Genomic DNA, 22,272 nt, shown 5'->3' on the forward strand with positions numbered 1-22,272 from the left:
AGCCCTTTGGATTTGGAATTTATTATCTCAGAATTTAATTTCTACTTTGATCAGTGCTCTATAAAGTGAGGTCGCTGCTATATTTCTGACTGCTTCTGTGGTCCACAGGGACGGAGCGGCAGCAGCAGAGGAACAGACTCCAGCAGAGTTCGGAGCAAAGCCAGGGCTTTCTGCACACTCAGCAGTACAGCAGCCCACACAGCCACCCCTTTCCCCAGCACGCCATGCCCTTCTCTATGAGGCCCCACTATCCTCGCGGGCCCTCTGGACTTTATCCCAATCTGGGCCACTACAGTGGCTCGTCCCCCATGGACACACAGACACTGCGTTTCCTCCCCAACAGGCCGCTTGGCTCGAGCTGTGGGTACCACCTTCCTCCAGAAGGTCCCGGGAGGCCCCACAGGATCGGAGGTAACTGCAGGACGTCCACCCACCACTACACCCCGCGTCGGTCCTGCCACAACTACCGCTCATCCTGTACGGCGCAGCGGAGCGCATCCAGCTCAAGACTGCACCACGCGGTCTCCGTCACACCGCAGAACCGAGGAGCGCCGGCCCACAGCCGGCAGGACGAGGGGAGTTGCTCCGGTGGCAGCTACCACACAGAGCGCAGCGGATACATGGCTGACGGACCAGCGAGTGACTCCAGCTCAGGGCCGTGCCACGGCTCCTCCAGTGACTCAGTTCTCAACTGTACTGACGTGTCCCTGCAGGGAGTTTATGGCAGCTGGTCCACCTTCCGCAGCTCTCTGAGCAGTGACTATGATCCGTTTGTGTACTATGGGCCGGGTCCCGGGCGCGCCCCCCGCAGGAACAGCCTGGAGGCCGGAGCCCAGGCGCGGCCCAGGTCTCTGGATTCTGTGGTGAACAAAGCAGGCTGCCCTGAAGAACAGCCGCAGACTGTATTCAGCCACATCCACTACCACCGCCACAGACACCACCACTATGAGGAGGGGGAGCACAGTCAGGGCACGAACAGAGGCTCTGACGAGGAGCAGGGGGCCGCTGCCGCTGCTGCAGCTGCACCCGCTGCTCTTGTCCTGGACAAAGACTCACCTGTGTGCCCTCCGAAGCACAGCCCCTGCCAATGCCCTAAGCCAGACCCCGCCGATCGGCCCAGTCCTGGAACAGAGTGTCAGGACCATGACCTCAGCAGCCCTACTGGACCGCCTGTCCTCGTGTCCCCAATCCCCTTACAGCTCCAGCCCCACTGCTGCCGCCAGGGACACGGACACCCTCCCGCTCCTCTCGGGCGAGTGGGAGCCTGCGTGCTTGACGGGTCCTCGGTCCGCTTCCACCAGAGCCTGGACCTGCAGGATGACCGTAGCATCCACATCCACTACGGTCAGGGCCCGGGCTTCTGCTGCTCCCCTCCGGAGCTGCACTCCGCCTTGCTCCCCGTGCCCCTCATTCTGGACTCTGGAGGGATGGAGGACTGGCCTTGCTGCGCCGGGGCCCACGTGGTGTGGCAAAAGCGGGTGCAGCAGGCACGCTCGGAGCCTCAGCTCCTGGGGCCCGGGACCTCTATGGATAGGCCACCCTGCAGGTTCCACCAGGGACCTGCTGCTGACCGCAACACAGACATTTGTTTATACTGCCAATCATTACACCACAATCAGGGTGGGTGTCACTTCTTTATCTTTAATCACAGGAGCAGCTGTCTGATTTTACAGGATAATTCCAGTTTAATACAATAAGGGTTTTAATTATATGTATTGATTATGATAACACTGTTCTCACCAAAGTCATTGCTAAGACTTGCAGCATTGCTGTGAAACTCTTATAACATTTATAGCCACTATGACAAGTGAATCAGCCATTCATTTCAGTGGAAGATGGAGAATATCTAAATACAAATGCTCCCCCTGGTATAAACTGGAATTGTCGCCTTCTGATGTGAAGAACTAATTTTTTTTTGTACTCTTCGATTTGTATTCGTTTGAATGTGACTCGAGTTGTTTTTGTGTTCACAGGATCAGAAGAGGAGTCTGGAGTGTGAGAACTTGTCGCATCCCCATTAATCCCACTGCTACACAGGAGCCACAATGGACAGGCCTCTGATTGGCTCTCATGTCTTCCACATACTGTAATTCCACCTGCAATGACTTCGTTCAGATGATTCTCCGGCGGCCCCCAGGATCCCACGCTAACGGGACGAAACAGCCCGTTACCACAGCTAAAAGTGTAATACGCCCGTCAGTCCACTGGAGGATACCGTGTCAGTGTCACGTTTTGCCTCGGCTAGGCGTGAAACGTACCCGCATGTATGACAGATAGAGGTCATGTGTCATCACTGCAGGACTCTTAATCTAAAATTTGGAAATGCAGCTCTAACAGACTTTCCCACTGAAACCCGAAGATGATTGACATATGAGGAAACATTGGCTGAAATAATGTGTGCAAGACTCCCAATACAGGTAATCAGATTGTGGTAGTAAACTGGCACCATATAAAACCAAAACCAAATTAAATACGTTTGTGTAATCCTGAACATGCTAACGGCCTAATCTGTAACCTGCATAATATGTATATTAGTATATATATATATATATATGTATTTTTATATTCTAAGTCAGATAGATATCCAAATGTTCTACTACGTCTCAGCATTGACGTGTCCCACATTAACACACACAAACATACTCTTTGCCCCGCATTCGATTGATTGGACTCTGGTCAACCAGTAACAGGTAGTAACAGTAGATCGAGATATACCCGGTACATCAAAGAGCTCTCCAAGTAAAAAAGGTTGGAGACACCTGCTCTATCACCACGTGGTTTTTGGTGCCTAAACCCAGGGCACCTTACTTTTCACGCCTGGGCGAAGCAAAACGTGACAGACACGGTTTTATCTGGTGGACTCACCGCTGGATTACACGCTTTGGTGGGATACTGGCTTTAATCATCAAGAGTGGAATTGAATTATGCCAAGATTTTAGAATAATTCTGAACCCTTCATGATGTTTAAAGTTAAAATATACTGAATGTGTGAATATGTGGTGTTGCCAGGGAAATGACTCATACACCGCACAGAGGAGGAATTCTTCTTCTGTGTTCGTCCTCGTCAGTTATAGGAAAAATCTTCATGATCTGACAAGTTCCCATGCTCCTTGGTGACAACCAACGAATGATCCTTGCTTTGGGTGTTGAGCCCTCATGAAGTGAGACTCCATCTGTGCATCGCTCACCCTTTTGGCAAATAACTTGATTTATCGTCGAGGTACTTAACTTTTATGTTCGCCTTCCTTCGCTGAGTCCAGTCTCAGCTGAGAGAAGCTTTTCTCTCCAGCCTACCTCAGCTCAGATTTCTTAACACGCCTCACACAGGGGGTCTTTAAAGGTACTGCTGTAGTGATTTTCATTTTTTCTGTTTTGTCACGACCATGTAGCTCCCATAAACTCAACGGACAGTTCACGTCTCGACAGTCTGACCTGAGAGAAAGGTCGATGCTCCGCCCCTCAAACACCGAACATTCACTGAGGTTGCTGAGCCTTGCATGGGCCTTGTTTTCAATATTTCAATAATGGCAGCTGTTTTGTTTGTGTTTAGGATCATTTTCTGTTGTTTTTTTTTTAAGTCCAATTTTTTTTTCATCTTTCAAAATGAACCTGTTTGACTGAATTATGTTTTTGTCATTGCAAGCTATTGTCTTGTTTTTGTCATTTCTCTTGCCAGTGGTTACTTCACATGTTTGACCTCAGTGCTGTTAAACCCCCCCGATCAGTGCACAGTGAACGGGCCTCATCAGAAGGACAACAACCAGATCCTCTGCTCCTTTAACTAACCATAATGTTGTATTATCCTCCACATAGGTTGTTTTTTTTCGTCTTCCAGCAACTAAAGCTCTGGAAAAAAAAATGTTCCACCTTGTAGCCATAGAAACGACATAACGTCTGTGTCATAGTATAACTGGAGTAAAGCCATGGTAGATAAACCCAAGCATCAGTCTGTTGCAGTAGTTTCACGAAAGCGTGGTGTGCTTTTCCTGTGATTTCAAACTGTAGAGCCTGAGGAAGTCTCAGGAGCAACCAAACACTGGAAAAATGGGAAGAATTCATCTTAGTTACAGTAATGATACTCAAATAAGTAAAAAAAAAAAAATCCATGCACATGGCCAATCCCTGCTTTTGAGCTTAACGCACTTGAAGAAAGATCCACCTTAAATCAGAAATCTAATAAAGTGTTGTAAAGACTTTTCATAATCTGATAAATAGTTTTAGTAAATGTTATTTTTTTCATGGTTTTAAAAAGTTTTCCTATTTAGCCGCTGGCATACTTACAGACAGAAAAAGTTTATATAGTCCAAGAAAACTGAGTAGATAAAAGTCGGCCTCGTCGTACCATCAAAGATGGATTTACTACTTAACCACAGGCTTCTTCGTGCTCGCACACAGAAATAATTGGAGATCTGAGGAGCAGGAATTCTGTTTTAGCGTGGACTTTCTCTGAAAGGCTCAGTGAAAATGTGAAAGGATTTTTCTTTGCAGTCAGACTGCAGACGCAGCAGAGGAAGAGCTCATGGACATTAACCGGTAGCACTTACTAAACATGTGCCTTATGCATTTAAACTGCTCATAATCCTGAACCAGGATCGTCCCGACACACTAAGCTCTTACCCGTCAAACCAAAGAGGCAAAATCTTGAACACAGTGAACTTGTGTTGTGCCTTAATTGTTTCCCTGCTCTGGCCCTTTCTTTGAATCTCAGTGTGTCCTTTCAGTGACAGGAGAAAACCTGCTGGAAGGGAAGTGGAAATAATTTTGGACTCAATATTTCTGGACAATCATGCAGAGTCTTTCCACCTGCAGTCCCTCGAACTGATACCTCACTTTGAATGTGTCAACACAGCGTCCTCCAGCTCAACAATCAGGGTTTCCTTTTCGTGCCCAAACAGTCTCAGAGACTGAGATGGAAATGACTGAATTACAAGCAGCACTTTGGCTTCAGCAGATTTTATAGGAAAAAAAATAAAAACAACAGAAAACTCATAGTATTAATTGTAAAGCCAGCCCGAAACCGTCAGCACATGAGAGATAGCATTTAGCGACGCCGCAGAATACCCGGTGTGATTTCATCCTCTTCAAGAGCTTTCTCTTCGTGTTGTTTATGTGTTTGTTTTTGTTATGTTTTGCAAGAATAATGAGCTGAAACTGCCTTTTCTAATAGAGTAAAAAATAAATAAAAAATCCCTCCAGAACTTTAAGGGATATTTCAGTATATTTTGGATACTTTGTGTACAAAAAGAGAACAACAAAAAGCAGAAATGAAATAGTGTTGTATTTTATATATAATAGAACATTTCAATATAGTGACATGTCACTAATATATTTATTTACTAATATATTTATCCATTTTGTCCAGGTTTGAAAGAGAGGTTTCTGTATAGACTGAATGTTTCTATATGGAAACTGACCGGTGCCATCGCAGATGTATCAGCCTGTCTTCATTCCAATTATATGCAAATAAATTATTTTGAAATAAAATGGAATTCAGTTTTATTTGTTTGCAGGAGATGTTTGTGTGTCAGTGTTTTTAAAGGAATAGTTAACAAGCCCAATAGTTTCATACCTGCTTCCCCTAAAGGTCTTCTAGATAACTTAAATATTGTATGAGACCACAGAGGGATTCTGGAAACATCTGCACGCTTTCTCTAAACACTAGGAAGGAATTAAACATATAGATACCGTATACGTGTCCTTACAAATCAAGAACTGTTTACACAAGGCCAAAATAAATTAATTTATAAAAGGATATAAAATATGCTGCACAAGGCGAGATAAAAAAATAAAAAAAAAAAAACTGCAAAAGTTTTAAATAATCTGAATCAAACTCTGAAATAACACACAGTGGAAGAAGAGCTCACTGTATATCTGATAAATAAAACCCTTTATTCTCACCTGAGCTGGACATTTTACGCTTCCACACTGGCAACAATTGAGGTTTTTGGTTGTTTGTCTGTCCCAGTCTGAACAATATATATTATTATTATTATTATTATACACCCCGAGAGAGTTTTTTTTTTTTCATATTTGGCACAAATATCCACTTGGACTCAGATGAACTGATTCGATTTGCTCAAAGGTCAAAGGTCACTGTAACATTTGTGGCCACAACTATAGATAAAAGTGGATGTAGCTTTCAGGTCTGAAAAATAACACCAATGCAGGAATGCTTTAAGCTGCAATACCACCAAGTGCCTCTAGAGGTTTGGCTCCAAAAAGCCTCCGGCTCCATAGACTCCCATTCAACTACTCATGAAATATAAAGCCAATACATGTTTTGCCACGAGTCACTCCTTCTTATTCATTTTCTGGTGGTTCATCTGAAAAATAATCCCATCATTAATTTGAAAATAATTTTTGGGGCGTGTCTGTTTGATTGTGGTGCAGTCAGGTTTCCACAATCAGTGGGGGGGAGGTATATCGTTGGGTTTCCAATCAGATTGATTCAGATCCACTGCTTGCTCCTCCCCAGCTCGTCCAAATATGGTCACTACCGGCTCCAAACCGCTCCGAACTAGCAAGATGGCACCGGCCAAAATCCGAATTGGAGGCTTCGTAACGGCCGTTTACAAACCAACGGGTGACGTCACTGCTGGTTGCCGCTTGGCCATAACTCAAGTGCTCATGTGCTGATGACTAAATTTCACACAAATGTCTAACAGGATAAAATGTTGAAGTGATGTCCTTTTATATCCCAAAGGTCAAAAGTCAACTTTATTGTAACATAATTATGTTCTGCTAAAACTTTTCTGTTTGTTATTTAACATCATTACTCGAGAACAGAAGGGAGATTGTGATATTATTTCACTTTTAGATACTGAGTTGGTGACACTAATCTTTGGTGTCCCCCTTTGAGACTGTGCTAATTGTATAAATCTTCTGTGCTGTCCGGTTGAAGATGTGTGTGAAACATCCCCTTTTTGGAATATGTGGTTTATCTGCAGCAACATTTGAAGCATTGTGTCATTGCATGCTGTCAATCAGCTTTATTGGCCAAGCATGTCAACACATAAGGATTCCCACATATATGGGTCTGGACAGAAATGAATGTAAACTGCAACGTGCCTCCTTGGTGAAGACAAACAACCACAGGATGACTCACTCGTGTGGAAGATGGCCGCTATAAATCAGAAAAAAACAATTTAGCCGATATTACTGGTATCATTTAATACAACAATCGAAGATAACAACAAAACAATTAACTTGGTGTGAGAACTGATGGCAGAATTAAATGTGATAAAGGGATGTATTCTGGACACTGTGTATGTTTTATTGAAAGTTCTTTTATTTAGTGAGAGATTACAAACGAAAATCCCAAATTAAGTTGAAAGATGTTTCGTAGGTGAGCGTCTACACTGACGTTTGATGCTGCTGCTGTGTTTGTACTGTACAACAACACACACTGTTTTCAGGCAAAGTGGAAATGGGAATGGGAGTAATCATTTGATCCCGAAGCCAGCGCACACAAACTTGATGTTGAATGTGACATGCAAACCCCACAACTGCTTATAATTAGACACAGATCTGTTTTTTAATGATAAAAGTGTGGATTTTACTGACATGGAGCAGCACAGATAATGACTACAATTTAATTTGGAGTTGAAGTCGTACTTAAAATATATCTACTAAAGGAAAATATATTTTGGGAAATTTATTTGTTTGCTTTCTGGATGAGAGCCAGAAGACTTTCAGACATGTGAGTGGTGTTTATCTCCTCATGTGGCTCTCCTGAAGAAATAAGTTAACTATTCCTTTAATATTTTAACCTCTGTTTCCCAAACACACATGCCAGCCGACATGAACATGAGTTTCTTTATTTAGCCATTCACCGTGCAATCTACTGACAGCTCAAAGCATATCGGATAACGCTCGTAGCTTGTCACAAGAAGCTGTTCAGCACCCTGCACATGTTTGATGCACTGCAGTTTTGGTGGGTGTTGTGGATCGCCTCTGAAATTTATAATACATATATAAGAGTGTCAGTGTGGTTTGGCAGCAGTGGGTGGAGGATCAGTAGAAGGCTTTGGCCTGCCCTTCAGGTGTCAGCACTGTGAGGTTGCCCCTGGCGTCCTGGTCCTTCTCAATGGCCTCAAAGAGAGACTTGAAGTTTCCTGCCCCAAAGCCCTGGAGAAAGAACAGACACACGCAGATGGCTAATTACCCAAAAAGATCTGCCGTCTTCTGTGTCATTTGTTATGGCTCTGGGGATCTTTCCTCAGACTGCGTTCGGGGTGTTTGACACTTTGATGTCGGATCACAAACGGCAGATAAATATTCTCGCAGGGTTCAAACATCCTCTCGGCTCTGACAGGCAGCCACGCTCACCCGGAGCTCGCAAATTAATCGTGTAAATATTTTCATAGATAATCAAAAGATCAAGTGTTGGTGGTTGGTGGAGAGATTCTTTGCTGTGGTTCAGATTGCGTTTCTAACTTTCATGCATTGTATCCACATCTGGAGAGCGCGGAGAGTGACATGACGCGCCTGTTCTGACAAGCAGAGTGGGTGCTGGGTGTTATGAATTAAGTGCCACAGGGTGCAACCCAACCCAAAGATCCCCCTCGCTGTGAGGCAGAGAGCCTTTTAATCTGGATCTGTGATAGATTTACAGAGCTTTTACAAGTGGGCTGCTCTCATACTGTTCACACTGGGTGGGAGCCGTAAACAGGTGTGCAGGCAGGTAAAGGAGGGAAACGGCACTACAGGCCTGTAAATCCCACCAGTCAAGGCTGGATTACCAGCCAAGCAAAACGGGCAACTGTACAGGGGCCCCAGTCCCTGCAGGCCATAAGGACCTATAATATTGTTATTTATTGCAAAATTGTTGTAAATCATGTGCACCACTGACGTACAGTAACAGAGGAACTTGCCAACATCTCATTTTGAGACCAAAACGGTTGTAGTTTAAAGGAGCCGTGTGTAGGATTTAATGGTATCTAGACCCAACCGAGCACTCCTCTTCTCACTCTCCTCTTTCCAGCATGATCTATGGTGGCTGCAAAACTCAAGCCAAAGTCCCTCTCTAGAGCCCCGGGTTTGGTTTGTCTGTAGGAACATGGCGGGGCAACATGGCACGCTCTATAGAAAGGGGACCTGCTCTCATGTGGGTTGGCTGGTGCTGGATTGGATCGGTAAGGACCGAATCCCTGCCTATGATTGGCTGTTAGATTGTGAAAGAGTTAAGGCAGACTAAGTGTGAGGGTCCAGTTGACTGACTTCAGTTAAACAACCAATTACAACAGCATTTAGAGCACGCGTCCCTCTGATCCAATGTAGCACCAACCAGGAAATGCTAATTCGACGATAACAAGAACACAATGATTCTTGGTTTCAGGAGATTTTACAGTAATGAAAAAATAACTATGAAAATGATATTCCATTTCTGCTGATAGATTTACCTAAAACCTACACACAGAACCTTGAAGTGTGCTTTATGAAATTTTCTAATTTTTTTTGTGTTTCAAGTAATTAACACACAAAGCTGGGACAGAGTTGTGTTATTCCATCATTAAAATATAGTACGGCTGCAACCAACAATTATCTTTAGTATCATTTGATTGTTGAGTGTATAAAGTGTCTAAAAAAACCAGCATATTAACATATTTAAAAGGTCAAAAATCAAAAGTTGAAACTGTAAAACTACAAATTCTTCACAGCGGAGTAACTGATACTTTTGAATTTGGGGCATTTAGCTTAAAAAAATGATTTATCAATAAACAAACTGTCATTAATCCACTGATCATTTCAGCTCTTGACTTAAGCTTGGTTACAGTTGGTGGCCAGTAGGTGCCCAACAACAAATGTTTGCCCTCGGGCCTCACTGGAGGTAAATTCAGCCGTGCCGTCAGTGACAGTTTGAACAGTAGGTTAATAATAATAATTAAGCAGACTCCCTAACTGGTCACTTACAAAGTGGTTATTCCTCTGAATGACCTCCAAGAAAAGTGTTGGTCTGTCCTGCACGGGCTTGGTGAAGATCTGGAGGAGGTAGCCCTTGTCATCGAAGTCGACTAAGATTTTCAATTCCTACAATAAAGAAATAAAATATAATTTATGTTTTCGTGCACAAGCAAAAAATGCTGTAAAAGAAAATCAGGCTTGCTGAGATTAACCCTCACCTGTAAACGGTCGAGATCCTCCTTCACCTTGATTTTGGCAGTCCTGAGTTTCTCCCGCAGGTTGACATAGTACGCGTCAGGTGCTGCGAGGAAATCCATCCCTCGGGCTCGCAGGTTCACTATCTGTTTACAGACAAAGATAAAAAAGGATTGAGGATTGAGGCTGACGTCTGTGGAATCATGTGGAATTTTCCCGATAATTCAACATTAAAGACTCACAGACTGAATAATGTTTGACGTGTTGAGGGCAATGTGCTGAACACCTGGTCCTCCGTTATAGTCCACGTATTCCTGTGAAGATACAAGAGCCGGACACTTAACACACACATTTTAATGTCACAGACGCAGCAGACTGAACAACAGCTCCTGAGGACGCTGGAGGTCAAACAGGAAGTCTCAAAGAAAATCCCACCTGGATTTGTGACTTCTTTTGACCCTTGGCGGGTTCATTGATGGGCATCTTAATGGTCTCTTCATAGTTTGTCACCACTATGGACCTCAGCGCGCTGTACTGCGTGTGGATCTGCTTGTCGTCTATTGACCAGAACCGGTGGAACATCAGACACTTCTGATACCTGGAATTTAAAGAACACAAACAAGGAAACTGAGTTCAAAGAACAAGTTCGACCTTATCAGGAGATACAGAATCTTTCCTCTTGGTGATTTATTTAGACAAAAGTTGGACTTTTCATATCCGCTGGGGCCTGCTTTTTGAATATGTCTATCACCCTGCGACTGTGACTGTGGAGGAGTGACCGTGTGTCGAGTGTTTACTCGTCCTTTTGCCCCGTGTGTCTGCTGCTGTACCCGCCATGAGTGTACGTGCGCTGAAACAGGAGCCTTACCAGTCTGTAACTGGCACCATTTCGTCATCTGGCTGGTTTCCCACAATGTGATCGATGAAGTTTAAACCTGCTGGTGGACTACAGTGAAGAAGAAAAAAGTAAAACACAGAAAAACCTCAGGAACCCCTTGACAGACACACATTACATCCTCTCTGATTTGTATATTCATTTTCACTTGCAAAAAAATTTGATCAAACATACTTTTTTTTACATTTAGTGTGAAAATTAGGAAAATGTCTTTATGTTTGAACTTCACAGGAAAGGGAAAATAGCAAAGTACAAAAAACTGATTGTTAACTAATCACTGACACTGCTACACACAAGATTCAGGGTCAAACTTCACTGTTAGACCGCTGTAGTTCTTCCTAGCAATTAGGGTCAAATTAGTCCAGTTAAGAAATACATATAAAGTCACTGATTGAAGGTAAATCAACACAACTACTGTATTTAAGCACAATTTTGGGGTGAATTTTGTGCTACTTTCTGTTCTGCTACATTTGACTGAACTACACTTTAAGTTACACAACCTTACAAACAATATAAAATAATGGCAACAGCATACTTTGAACTACATTATATTACTGTAGTTTGAATGACCTCTACTTGCACTACTTGATACTTCTTCTAACCTTAAATCATTGGGTTAAATATCTATACAAACATTCTGTATATATTTGACCCAGTTAGTGTTATTTTCATATTGATATTGGGTTATTTATCCCAAATGAAAAAAATGGTTTTAGAATTTTAAAAAAACTAAAATAACCGGATTTCAGTTTGAGCAAAAAACCCAAAGTCTGTACTGAGTACTTACTACATTTTTCTTAATTTATTTTCAGTGCAGGAGTTTTACTTGAATTTGAATGTTTTTACACTGAAGTATTGTTACTTACATGTGTGTCTATGCATATGCATATGATATAGATAACTACATCGATATAAACTATGTATTTTGGCTCCAGTTTGTAATAGAAGAAAAGTTATGTAAGAGACTCACAGTTTGGCTAACAGAGGATCTCTAAACAGAGGCTCTTTGTAGCCGGGCAGGAAAAGGCCTTTGTAGGGTCCGAGGTACTCAATGAGTGTGTGTGTTGTATCTCCGTACTGGGGACAAAACATTTGCACAACATTATTATTCACCTCCAGTTTGTTGTGTGTATTTCCACAAGGTTTTAAAACGTGAGTCACAGTGTTTGTACCGTCTGAACCACAGCATACTTGACCCTCCCGTGGCTGTCCTGCTCCACCCAGGGCTCCTTGATGACCACAGCTCCTCTCTCCATAGCTGTCTGTCAGCGGAGAAGTGGGTGGAAATAAAGGAGTTGACTGAACAACAGTGTGTCTGCCTGTGGACGGCTCCTGGAAGCCCTCCAGTGGCTGAAGACAGAACATCTTCCTACAATTTTTTTTTGTGTGTGTGTCTCAGAAAGCTGATGCTACACTGCTGATCTCTGCAGTGAGTCAGTGTGGCTCTGTGTCTTTGCAGTCACCTGTCAATCAGCAGCGTTTATCTAAACCTGCTGTCTGACCTTGACTGAGGTGAAGAGTTCAAATGAGCTGCAATGCTGCACTTCAATAGAAGTTGTTATGACGCCGGCATGTTTACTCCTGTTTCAACACACACATATTACCTCCTACCTACTTAATGATGTCAAAAACAAAACAGCAGCTTAAGCTTGAATCAAAGTCGATGGAAGGAGTGTATTTGAATGCAGCTGCGAAATATAATCGACAAATTATTAAGGAGTTTTATCATAGGTCAACATTTATTAAGACTTAAGATTGATAACTATTTTAAATTAGCCCGGTCTTTACCAACTGTACCGCAAAACAAATAATATAATGTAAATTCTTCTGACATGGACAGTGAATACTTTTACATTGTAATCATATTTGGATGCTTAAACGTTTGTACTTTTATTTAAGAATAATTGTAACTTCTAAACTTTGGTATTTCTTATTTTTCCCACCGCTTTATGTAAAGATACGGCTGTGTAAAACGGTTTGTCTTTCCAATCACAGTACATTATGTCCACAAAAGGAAAACACTGTAGCTTAGTCCGCGAGCATTTTAAAGTCACACACAGGTCCTCTGTCATGTTACCTTAACTAAGAAGTCACAGTCCTCCACCTGGATAGCGATGTCTTTGACTCCGTCTCCGTGCTTCATCAAGTGTTCTCCCATCTCTGAGGGAGGGTTAAAGCATGTTAAAACGCAGGCATTTCATTTCTTATACAGCCTCAAGTCTCCCGATGAGCAAACTTGCCTTCATTTCCAGGATTTAGTGGAGATTCAAACACAAATATTATCTGAGGAGAGAGGAGGAGTGGTTGTGTTCATGCAGAGGACAGATTTACTGTAAATTCAAACAGTCGATAAGTGCCGGATGTTAAAGTCCATACCTTGTCCTGTCTGATGGCATGAGACACCACCTCTCGGCTGCCCGTCTCCAGACCTTTATAGGCCAGAGACTCGAAGCCCATTTTATCACAGTAGAACGTGGCTGCCTGAAAAGTGATCAGTTTAATGTGAAAGGGATTAAACAGGAGTTTACCTTCTACCAAAAAATAGACTGTGTGATGTGTTGTTTCGCCCGTGTGCTGAACCATATTGAGAAAAGATGATGAATAATTTAGTTTTGTTGTTGTTGTTTTATGAAAGTACGTCTGATTCATGATGTTGCCTAAATAGTAAATTCTATTTAATCTTAATTAGATTCAGCGATCCGTAATAAGATTGATATTTTCTTTCTTAATTAATCTGTTAGTATGTTTTTTCTGTTGAGTGATTTATAATTTTGTCTATAATATGTCAGAAAACAGGGAAATTGGCCATTAGACTTTTCCAGAGCTGACGGTGACATCCTCACAGAGCTTTTTTTTTTTTCAATGCATGCGGCTGTCCAAAACCCAAAGATAGTCAGTTAACTGTTGTCAGTATTGACATTACGATTTACGTAACTCCTCCAGGATTTGAAAATTGTATCTGAATTTTAAATAGGAATGACTTGAATTGGTGCTGAAATCATGACAACGTCTCAACTAAAAGCTTCTCGTCGTATGGGGAGGGTTTGGATACTGACCTGTTTGGCATTGCCGACCCAGAAGGTGAGATGATGAAACTTGACAAACTTTCCCCTTGCGGGCTAAAAGGCAAAAAGTACAACAGAAGTATTACATTACCAAACTATGAAAATAATCCCTCGCGCCAACAGACTCAGTAACTGAAGGAATTTTCAGTGTTTTACAAGTATAATAGCTACTTTAGTTTAAATAGAGGCTAAACTGATTTTTTTTCTCCCTTCAACATTCAGCCACTCATGTATGTTTCAGCCTTCTTTTGTAGAACTAACAGTCCCGTTAATGCACTTATCAAACAACATCACACATCATAGACTTCTGCCAAATAAAGAGACAATCTTAATCTCACCTTCTCTCCTTTATCTGTGTAGCTCGTCTAAAAAGAAAAAAAAGATATGAATCATTATAAAGTCATGAGCAAGTGACTAATCTGCAGCCAACAGATCTGATACTTCTAATGTGACTTAATTGGTTCTTATCCACTTAAGAAGCCATCGCCCCCACTCAGCTGTGAAACCGTCCGGTGTCCCACAGCTGGGAGCATCTGCTCATTATGCCTGGCCCTGATTACAGGGAAGTCTCTTACCATGCTGGGACTGCAGATGGGCCTCAGTTCAGAGAAGAGAGAGATCAAAAATCAGTGCCCGGCCAGACGGTGTGCAGATAAGTACTGACCTGCTGACCAACTGTGATTGGTCCTTTAGGATCTACACCCATCTGTCCGCCTCCCTGCTTCCTGATGCACTTCAGCTAAAAAGTTAAGCAGCAGTGGCCCAAGTTTTGTCCCCTTCTCCTGAGCCCTGTGTCGAATCAGTTGTCAGTACTCAGAGACACAGTCGTCATAGAAACATGGACACATTAACCTCAACTAGGGGAAAACATGAAAGTAAAAACACACACACTCTACTCTGGGATGTTATGGCTCAAATACAGAACAAAACTCTCACATAAACATGTCATAAAGATCAGGTTTTTTAAATGTGTAATATAATAGATAATCATTAAAGCTTAAAACAATTTGAAGAATCCAACTGAAGGTCCTGCACTCAGAAAAATGCAGTGATTAGAAGGGTGAGGATTTAAAAAAAAAAAAGAAGAAGAAGAAGAGATAATCCTGCCCAACACTAGTCCCTCTGAGAGCCCTCCCTGACTTCCACCACCAGAGGGTGCAACACTGCCTGACATGGATAATACGGCAGGAAATACACACAGCGAGCATGGACTGTAAGATCACAAGGTACCAGAGACAGAACTGGAATGTGATCTGATTTCAAGTTACTCCCGTGAATTACAGTATATTTATTCAAAGGCTCTAGATTCTAATATCAGCCATTTGCCAACACTAGGCCACGTTTCCTCTCCACGAGGACTCACACTTTGAAAATTGGATTAAAAACAGGTTGTAATCACGAGTTCAACACCACTGATCACAATTTATTCACGGTTGTTTTGCGTCACAATATCGGTTAAATAAACACACCTGTAAATCACAGCACATATACTGAACTCGTACAGTATTTTTCTGGTCAATCTTTGAAGATTAGGCCATGGAACAAAAAAATGTTGATACATAACTTGAAATAGATAAGCCCAGGGCTGCAACTAATAATTATTCTAATAACAAATGAATTCACATTCCTTTTAGTAGGTTATTATTGCGATTAATACATCATATGACAGTTGTCAGAAAATAAAGATGTCCACCAAAAGATGTTCAATTTCCAATTATATAAAATAGAAAAACAACAAGCTTTCACATTTGAGAAGATGGAAACAGAGAATTTATAATGTGTTTTTCATAAATTACTGATCTGTCACTTATCAAAATATAATAGGCTCGTTGTTTTGACTTTCACGCTTCCCCCTGTGGTTGTTTCAATCGCTGCTGAATAGTTTTTTTTTTTTTTTTAATTAAAAATATTTTTTATTATATTATTACTTTAATATATATTTATATCTAAATCAATGCTTCAAGCCTTTCATTGGACCCCAACATGTCTTAAATTCTTTGAATGTGAAAACCCTGCTCTGTGTGCCTGAGCACACGGACCGCACCAGATTTGTGTGGAGCCAGTTTGTGCCGCGCTGTGATTTTCTATTGGTGCGCTTCAGGAGTTTAGTGGCGCCTGATTGGCTCAGCTGTGGGTGTGTGCGAGTCACTAACCTGCCGGTCGACAATCCTCATTGGCCGGTACGGATTCTGCAGCCCCATTGGTCCGGACTGTTCAGTTTTCGTCTTATCTATTGGCTGGCGCTGTTGTCATCACATAAAAATGCGGAAGTTGTGTAGTTTACTGAGTCACCGTTGTGTCAGCTGATTCTTTCTGAGTAAGTAACTCGATTTCATTTTTTTTTTTTAAATGAAGTAACTTCTGAATCGCGTATTCTGTGCGTTGTGTTTTCAGGCCGTCAGACTTGTGTTGAACTGGTGAACCTTGAGCCGTTTTGGCGTTTTCTGTGAGCAAAAGAGCGGATTTTCTCCCCCAGTCTCCAGTAATGTAGCTATCCGGCAGCTAGCGTGGTGCTAACGTTCGCAAACAGCGCACATCCACGCACACGCACACTTTCGGTTTGTGAACCGGTCGCCTCGCGGCTCCGTGGCCGCCGGTAACGAGGCTGTCGCCCGCTTCCACTTCCACCGTAGGTGCCCGTAAACTTTATCCCCCTTCGGTCACACCTGTTGTGTTGTGGAACTGCTGTCCCCCGTTTGAATGGAGCTTCCTCCGAACAGCTCACCGGCACCGCTGGACATCTCCAGACCGGAGAGAGAACCCCTCCCCGGGATCCCCCCGATGTTTCCTGGGAAATAGTTTCATAATCAGGAGGACGAGAAACCGCTTTCATCCACTAAGTGTTTCACTGGCAACTGCTTTCTATCCTCATCACATAAGATCCGCGTTTGACTCACCGTGCATGGATTTTAGTTTTAGCCCAATTTTATAAACTAAATTTTTGAAGTAAGAAGTGAAGTACTGGTTGTTCAGTTAGGTATTATTATTATTATTATTATTATTATTATTATTATTATTACAATAGTACAGACGTGAGTACTCTGTGATGCCACTGCAGTCCAAAACCTCCTCAAGTTACCGTCACTTAAAGGTCCCATATTTTACACTTTCTACTGGGATTTTATTTGTAGTCTTGATATTCATAAGAACATATCTTTTGGTTTTGAGTAAAAACCTTGTGAATGTAGTTGTGCGTCTCTGGATCTCTACCAAGAACTGGGTTCGGTTGTCTTTTGTTTGGTCTTGCAGCGAACTCGCTCTGCAACAGAATGGCCGCTTTGTGTTTTCTTCCACATCAAAGTTTGGACAGTGTGCTGTGCTGGAGGCCGACGTTTGTGACATCATAACATTATATAAGTCCAAACGGCACAGCTGCTGAATATGGGCTGCGTGTATTTTCAGTGGACTGAGTGTATTGACACTTTAGCACCCGAGACTGGCTTTGTTGTTAAAAAAAAATAAAAAAATAGAAATTTGAGTTTGTACAATAGGGGACCTTTAAGGCAACGGCAGGAACATAAGTCTCTTAATTGAGAAGTTGGGCTCAGGAGATGTTTGTTATTTGTAACTGATTGCCATAATAGGCTAAATCTTAATTGGATCGATTATAATAATGTTTGTGTCCGTTTGAATGTCTTTTATAAATTTAGCTTTTTATTGCGATCACCTCCTGAATGTTGGAGTTGTCACACTTTCACACAGACCTAAAACAAACCATCATTTTATTATCGATTTTAAAATGGAGTTTAGTGGAGTACACCAGTTCAAATTTCATACAACCAACGGTCATGGTTTGATTAGCTTGTTTTGTGTGATCAACAGGACTGTTGATATTATCATATTTGAGCGTCAGATACTCAATTTGAAGATGATGTTTGATTATTTGAATACGGTTTGGGACTTCGGATCAAACCACAATACTTTTTTTTTTGGTGCTGACTTAACTGGTGGTGCAGAATACAAACGCTGGCTTTAAAAGGATGCACACACTTATTCTTCTGTCTGCTTATTCTGTTGCGAGCTAGTTTCTAATTTTAAGCATCCATAATGGAAACATTTAACTTTTGTCATATTTGAGTTTCTAGCATCAAAAAAAAATTCAAATACCACACAGGGTGCTGAGAAAGGTCTTAGATAGGACAAATATTTCGGACACACCCTACTGTATGAAGAAACCGGTTTCCTCACAAGACATTTTGCCGTGTTAAAAATATCTCACTGTAAATATGAGAACACGCAAGCTTCCTGCGCATCATTTATTTTCACAAGCATTTCTTGTAAACCGGTGTCGGGTCGAGGAAGGACGGATCAAAGCACAAATGTGTGTTTGCAAAAGCAGAATAATCTTAAGCGCGTTGCTGCAGTGGACGTTTTCATTGTATGTGTTGCAGCGACTGGTTTTCTTAGAATCAGCACTGGATGATGAATGAAGGGAGTTATGGATTATACATTAGACAAAGTGTTCTCTTGCAAATTGTTCAACTCTGTACTCGCTTTGATAGTAAAAAAAAAAATAGCCGTGCTGCAAAGATTTGGTGATACTTTGTGCCGGAGTAGTTATTGTTTGAGAAATAAATGCTTCTACAACTGTTGATAATATCGATGATGAGTAAAGTGCACTAATTGGATGACGTATTAAAACATACAGTTGCACTGCAGTTTCACCAAACAACCGATTAAGCGAGCAGCTAGCTGGATGACATCTTGCTAAAGATTTTGATGTTTTTTATAGCCGATGGTTGAACCCGAATCTGAGCTGAAAGGAGAGTACATCGTTGTCTGAAGTAAACAGTCAGTTGTTTGTTAACATGTAAACCACCAGAACTTTAGAAGGCAATAATTTGTCAAGTCTCTGGATGTTTCTGCCACCTTGTGGTCAAATCATAGAATAATACAGCTTCAAATTTTGAGTGTCCTTAAATGATTTGACCACTTTTCTACAAAATGTTGTGCATATTGTTGTTAATGAAAAGTTATTCAAATCATTTTTTTTTGTGAAGTCACTTCTATTTTTTTTTTTCAATAAACTTTTGGTATAATTAAATCATCCATCCTTATTTCTGTTGGGTCAGTAGGCATCTTTTATTGCTTTGAGTTTAATGTTGTATTCTATAAAAGCAGTTTTGACTGGTTGCCTGCATGGGATGATTTCTAGTCATGATGAGATGAGTCATGAGTGCTGTAGGTGGGTGAATTGTTAAGAGCCCGTGCCCTGTAGTATGACCCGTTTCACTTTGAGAAGCCTGGCACTATAGAGAGTGGGAGGGAGAACGAGTAAGCAATAGAGACAGGGAGGGAGGGAGAGAGAGAGAGAGGCGTGTCATGCACTGTATTACAAGCTGTATGTGTTTGAGAGACGGACACTACTGCTACTTTGCAAAGCACTGAGCTTTAATTCAACCTAAAGAACTAGACAGAAGTTTCAACAAAGTTTGATTCAGCTCTTGGATCAGGTAAGAGAAGTTTACTTTGAGAGTAGTGTTTTGTGAGCGGAGTAGTAACTTTTGTGTGTGTGTGTGTGTGTGTGTGTGTGTGTGTGTTCTTTTTGTGGAGCTGTGTGCAAAAGGGGGTGTGTCTGGGGAAAGAAAATAAGTGTAGGGAAGTGAGAAGTCAGCGGTGCACAGTGAGAGCTTCCATCCAGTTTCAAGTCGTGTCCTTGCATTCAATGTATTGTTGTCAAGTCTGGTCCAAAACACAAGGAAGTGAACACTGCGTCCATGTTTTGTCTGACTGACTTTCTTTATAGTAGACTCACACTGGGCGAGCTCCCCTCCCTTCTGACTGCGCCTGCATACGCACAGGAAGGAAGAGCGTAATATCATTGTCCCTTTTCATGCAGTCGTTCAGCAAATGAAATGCCTGCTTTTAAGCGGCTCCGTCGTGTATTCTACATGTTTTATTATGTAATAAAAGCCATTTAATGCACTGCTCAGATATTACACAGATGTCCACGCTGGAGGTTTAACGCCACAGCAGAGCAGCAGATTTGTGTGTTTTTACACATTCAGCCACAATATTGAGTTGTAGGTCACACCCACAGCACGTAGACATTCACTGTAGGTGACCAGTACGCGTTCACACAGTGCATTACCTGGCCTGTGTAGACATCTGCATTGATTTAAAATAGTGTGTTCGTTCACGGTGACGTGCACGAAAACTAAAAACTGCAGCTGAAACGCATGTTGTCGTTTTAGTTCAGAACTTTAAAGAGGCGTTGTCAGAACAGAATGTGCACACGAGTACATTTTGTGTTTTGGGCGTGGAGGTTGTGGAGTTTGTCCACATCTGCCGTCTACTCCCCCTGCAGGTATCTCTTTGGCTGCTGATAATCTTATGAGCACTGTTGAGTTTGCGTTTCCTGTCAGTCAGAGTTTCTTCCTGCTGATCTGCTCCAAGGTTCCTGTCGTGGCTTCAGCCTACATGCATGCGCCTGCATGTCTGTCTGCAGCAATGCATGTTTACTCTGACTTGACCCCATTTGTGGAGAGCACGTCTCGTCCCAGGCAGCTAGTCAAACCATCGCTCCGTGTGTCCGAGACGTTTTGGAGAGCTGTTTAGGTGTAGAGGATTCGGTGTCCGGGTCAGTTCTGTAAAGTAAAACTGCATCGAACAGTTTTATGGTTTTAGTGCCAACTGTAATTCTGCATGCCGTACTTTGGACCAAGCGGGTTCGGACTCCAGCCCTTTTTCACAATCACACACTCTCCAAAACCACCCACATTCACACAAGTCTGAAGGTAGTGTGTTTTTATGTTGGCAGGAGCCATCGCTGGCACGACAGAGCCCAGTAGACTGGAGGAGAGGGCGGGATCTGAAGAGGAGCACCCAGACTCTCTGTCTACAGCGCTGGCTGGCAGCATGGTGAGCTAATCACACTGTTGAGGAGGGGATTGTATACTGTGTGCTTATACATTTGCTGCAGATTCCTGATGGCTTTTTAAAGCCAGTGCTGCTCTGAACTCCTAACATCATTTCTACAGGGTAAAATGGCAAGTCAGGACTTCACCCTCTCAGGAAATGGCAGAGTGCTGTTATAGGCCTAAACACAGCACAGTGTTGCAACAAGTTTAACAACAGCATGCACTTCTCAAACTGGGGTCATTGTTTTAGGGCTGCACAGTTAATTATACATGTTGATTTAAACAATGTGTCCATCTTCTAATTCCTACATTTACATTTTGGTTTAGAGCTTCAGTCATAAAGTCTCTGCTGTTTAAATTACAATGGATTGCATTATAGAAATTGGGTTCGTTAAATCACATGACTAGTGATCAATGCTGTTTTAAAAAGTCAACACATTTGTCCATCAGAGATGTCGGGTCCAGTTCTTTAAGGCGGTACCTCCAACTTGCTGCTGGATTCTACCAAACATGACAAGTTGTTTGTGTGGGAAGCCGGTGAGAGATCCTGTCATTGTTGCAGCATTAGTGACCCCTACTGGTTTTTCCATGGTTCCTGTGCAGAGGGAGGGTGTCCGGTCCCTCACCAGCCTGAAACGGGGTCCCGTGGACTGTCAGTTAAGACCAAGTGAAAGTAGATTGTTACCCCACCTAGTAGTTTTCTCAGCAGGGTACCAGCTTTATTGCACTGCTGCTTAGACTCATACATGCGTCTGCATCAGTAAAGCAGCGAACAGATGTTACACGTCTGTGATGATGTCACTGCCACCAGCCACTTGTACAACTCAGTGTTTTGCAGAACATTCAGACCGTTTTAGCCTCGTGTTAACATAAAGAAGCTCACTGTTTAACATTGGGACATTTCAGAAGATCAAAAGTCCCGAACAGCGCGGGGAACATTCAGTTCTTATTCTGTGATTGTATTAAATGCTGGCAGTGTGGCCCAGTGATGAAGACATGTGCTACACTTAATCCTGAATAGGTGTTTGTCCATTCATCCACTGCTTGCCCTCTGGTGGATGCTTCTGGATATTCAACTCTGAAGCAAAACTGAAAGTTTTTTTTGTGTCATGAATCATTATGAAAGTAACCAGGGCAAAAAGATGGAGCAGTAATTATGCCGGTTCAAGCCCCCACCTGCAGTTTTCTTTGAATCAGATTGTTTCACCGGGAATGCCGAGTCTCACATTTTGCTGTACGTGAGACGAGCAGCGGTTTTTCTGATCATTCTGCAGTCGTGGGCCTGAGGGTTGTGATTTTTACTGCCGCACAGCAAATGTAACGTGCATGGTGCGAGAACATTTGTAGATCACAA

At 42.4% G+C, this 22,272-nt stretch overlaps 2 protein-coding genes across 3 annotated transcripts in view; one reads left to right on the forward strand and one right to left on the reverse strand.

Annotated features, from left to right (window-relative positions):
* Positions 1 to 5,459, forward strand: part of LOC138622175 (E3 ubiquitin-protein ligase RNF43) — a 92,377-nt gene extending 86,918 nt beyond the window's left edge. Inside the window, exons 8-9 of the mRNA XM_069700754.1 lie at positions 109 to 1,620; positions 1,974 to 5,459. Of these exons, the coding sequence (XP_069556855.1) occupies positions 109 to 1,620; positions 1,974 to 1,999 (1,538 nt within the window). The 3' untranslated portion in view covers positions 2,000 to 5,459. The remainder of the gene's footprint in view (positions 1 to 108; positions 1,621 to 1,973) is intronic.
* Positions 5,460 to 6,974: 1,515 nt separating this feature from the next.
* On the reverse strand, positions 6,975 to 16,763 carry hpda (4-hydroxyphenylpyruvate dioxygenase a). Of its 2 annotated transcripts, none has more exons than XM_069700755.1 (14): positions 16,212 to 16,763; positions 14,397 to 14,423; positions 14,050 to 14,112; positions 13,370 to 13,474; positions 13,234 to 13,276; positions 13,071 to 13,153; positions 12,166 to 12,255; positions 11,964 to 12,070; positions 10,967 to 11,044; positions 10,534 to 10,696; positions 10,341 to 10,412; positions 10,122 to 10,244; positions 9,913 to 10,029; positions 6,975 to 8,127 (listed from the first exon to the last, which is right to left on the reverse strand). In XM_069700755.1, exons 1-14 carry the CDS (start codon positions 16,257 to 16,259, stop codon positions 8,014 to 8,016), a joined length of 1,233 nt encoding a protein of 410 aa, XP_069556856.1. In that variant the 5' UTR covers positions 16,260 to 16,763; the 3' UTR covers positions 6,975 to 8,013. The 2 variants fall into 2 exon arrangements, with proteins under 2 accessions (XP_069556856.1, XP_069556857.1); XM_069700756.1 differs by lacking the exon at positions 16,212 to 16,763 and adding an exon at positions 14,634 to 14,699.
* Between the last annotated feature and the right edge of the window lie 5,509 nt (positions 16,764 to 22,272).

This window comes from Brachyistius frenatus, unplaced genomic scaffold (assembly GCF_029030835.1).
Source record: "Brachyistius frenatus isolate BFR_SWC_R1_liver_20210118 unplaced genomic scaffold, ASM2903083v1 Contig_34, whole genome shotgun sequence".
In the NCBI taxonomy this organism is placed as follows: domain Eukaryota; kingdom Metazoa; phylum Chordata; class Actinopteri; family Embiotocidae; genus Brachyistius; species Brachyistius frenatus.

Coding starts and splice junctions, on each gene's coding strand:
- hpda (XM_069700755.1), bottom strand. CDS start 16,259: ATGGGGCTGCAGAATCCGTACCGGCCAATGAGGATTGTCGACCGGCAG. Junction 14,424..16,211: donor TGAGGATTGTCGACCGGCAG/GTTAGTGACTCG, acceptor TTTTCTTTTTAG/ACGAGCTACACAGATAAAGG. Junction 10,697..10,966: donor ATGGTGCCAGTTACAGACTG/GTAAGGCTCCTG, acceptor TTTAAATTCCAG/GTATCAGAAGTGTCTGATGT.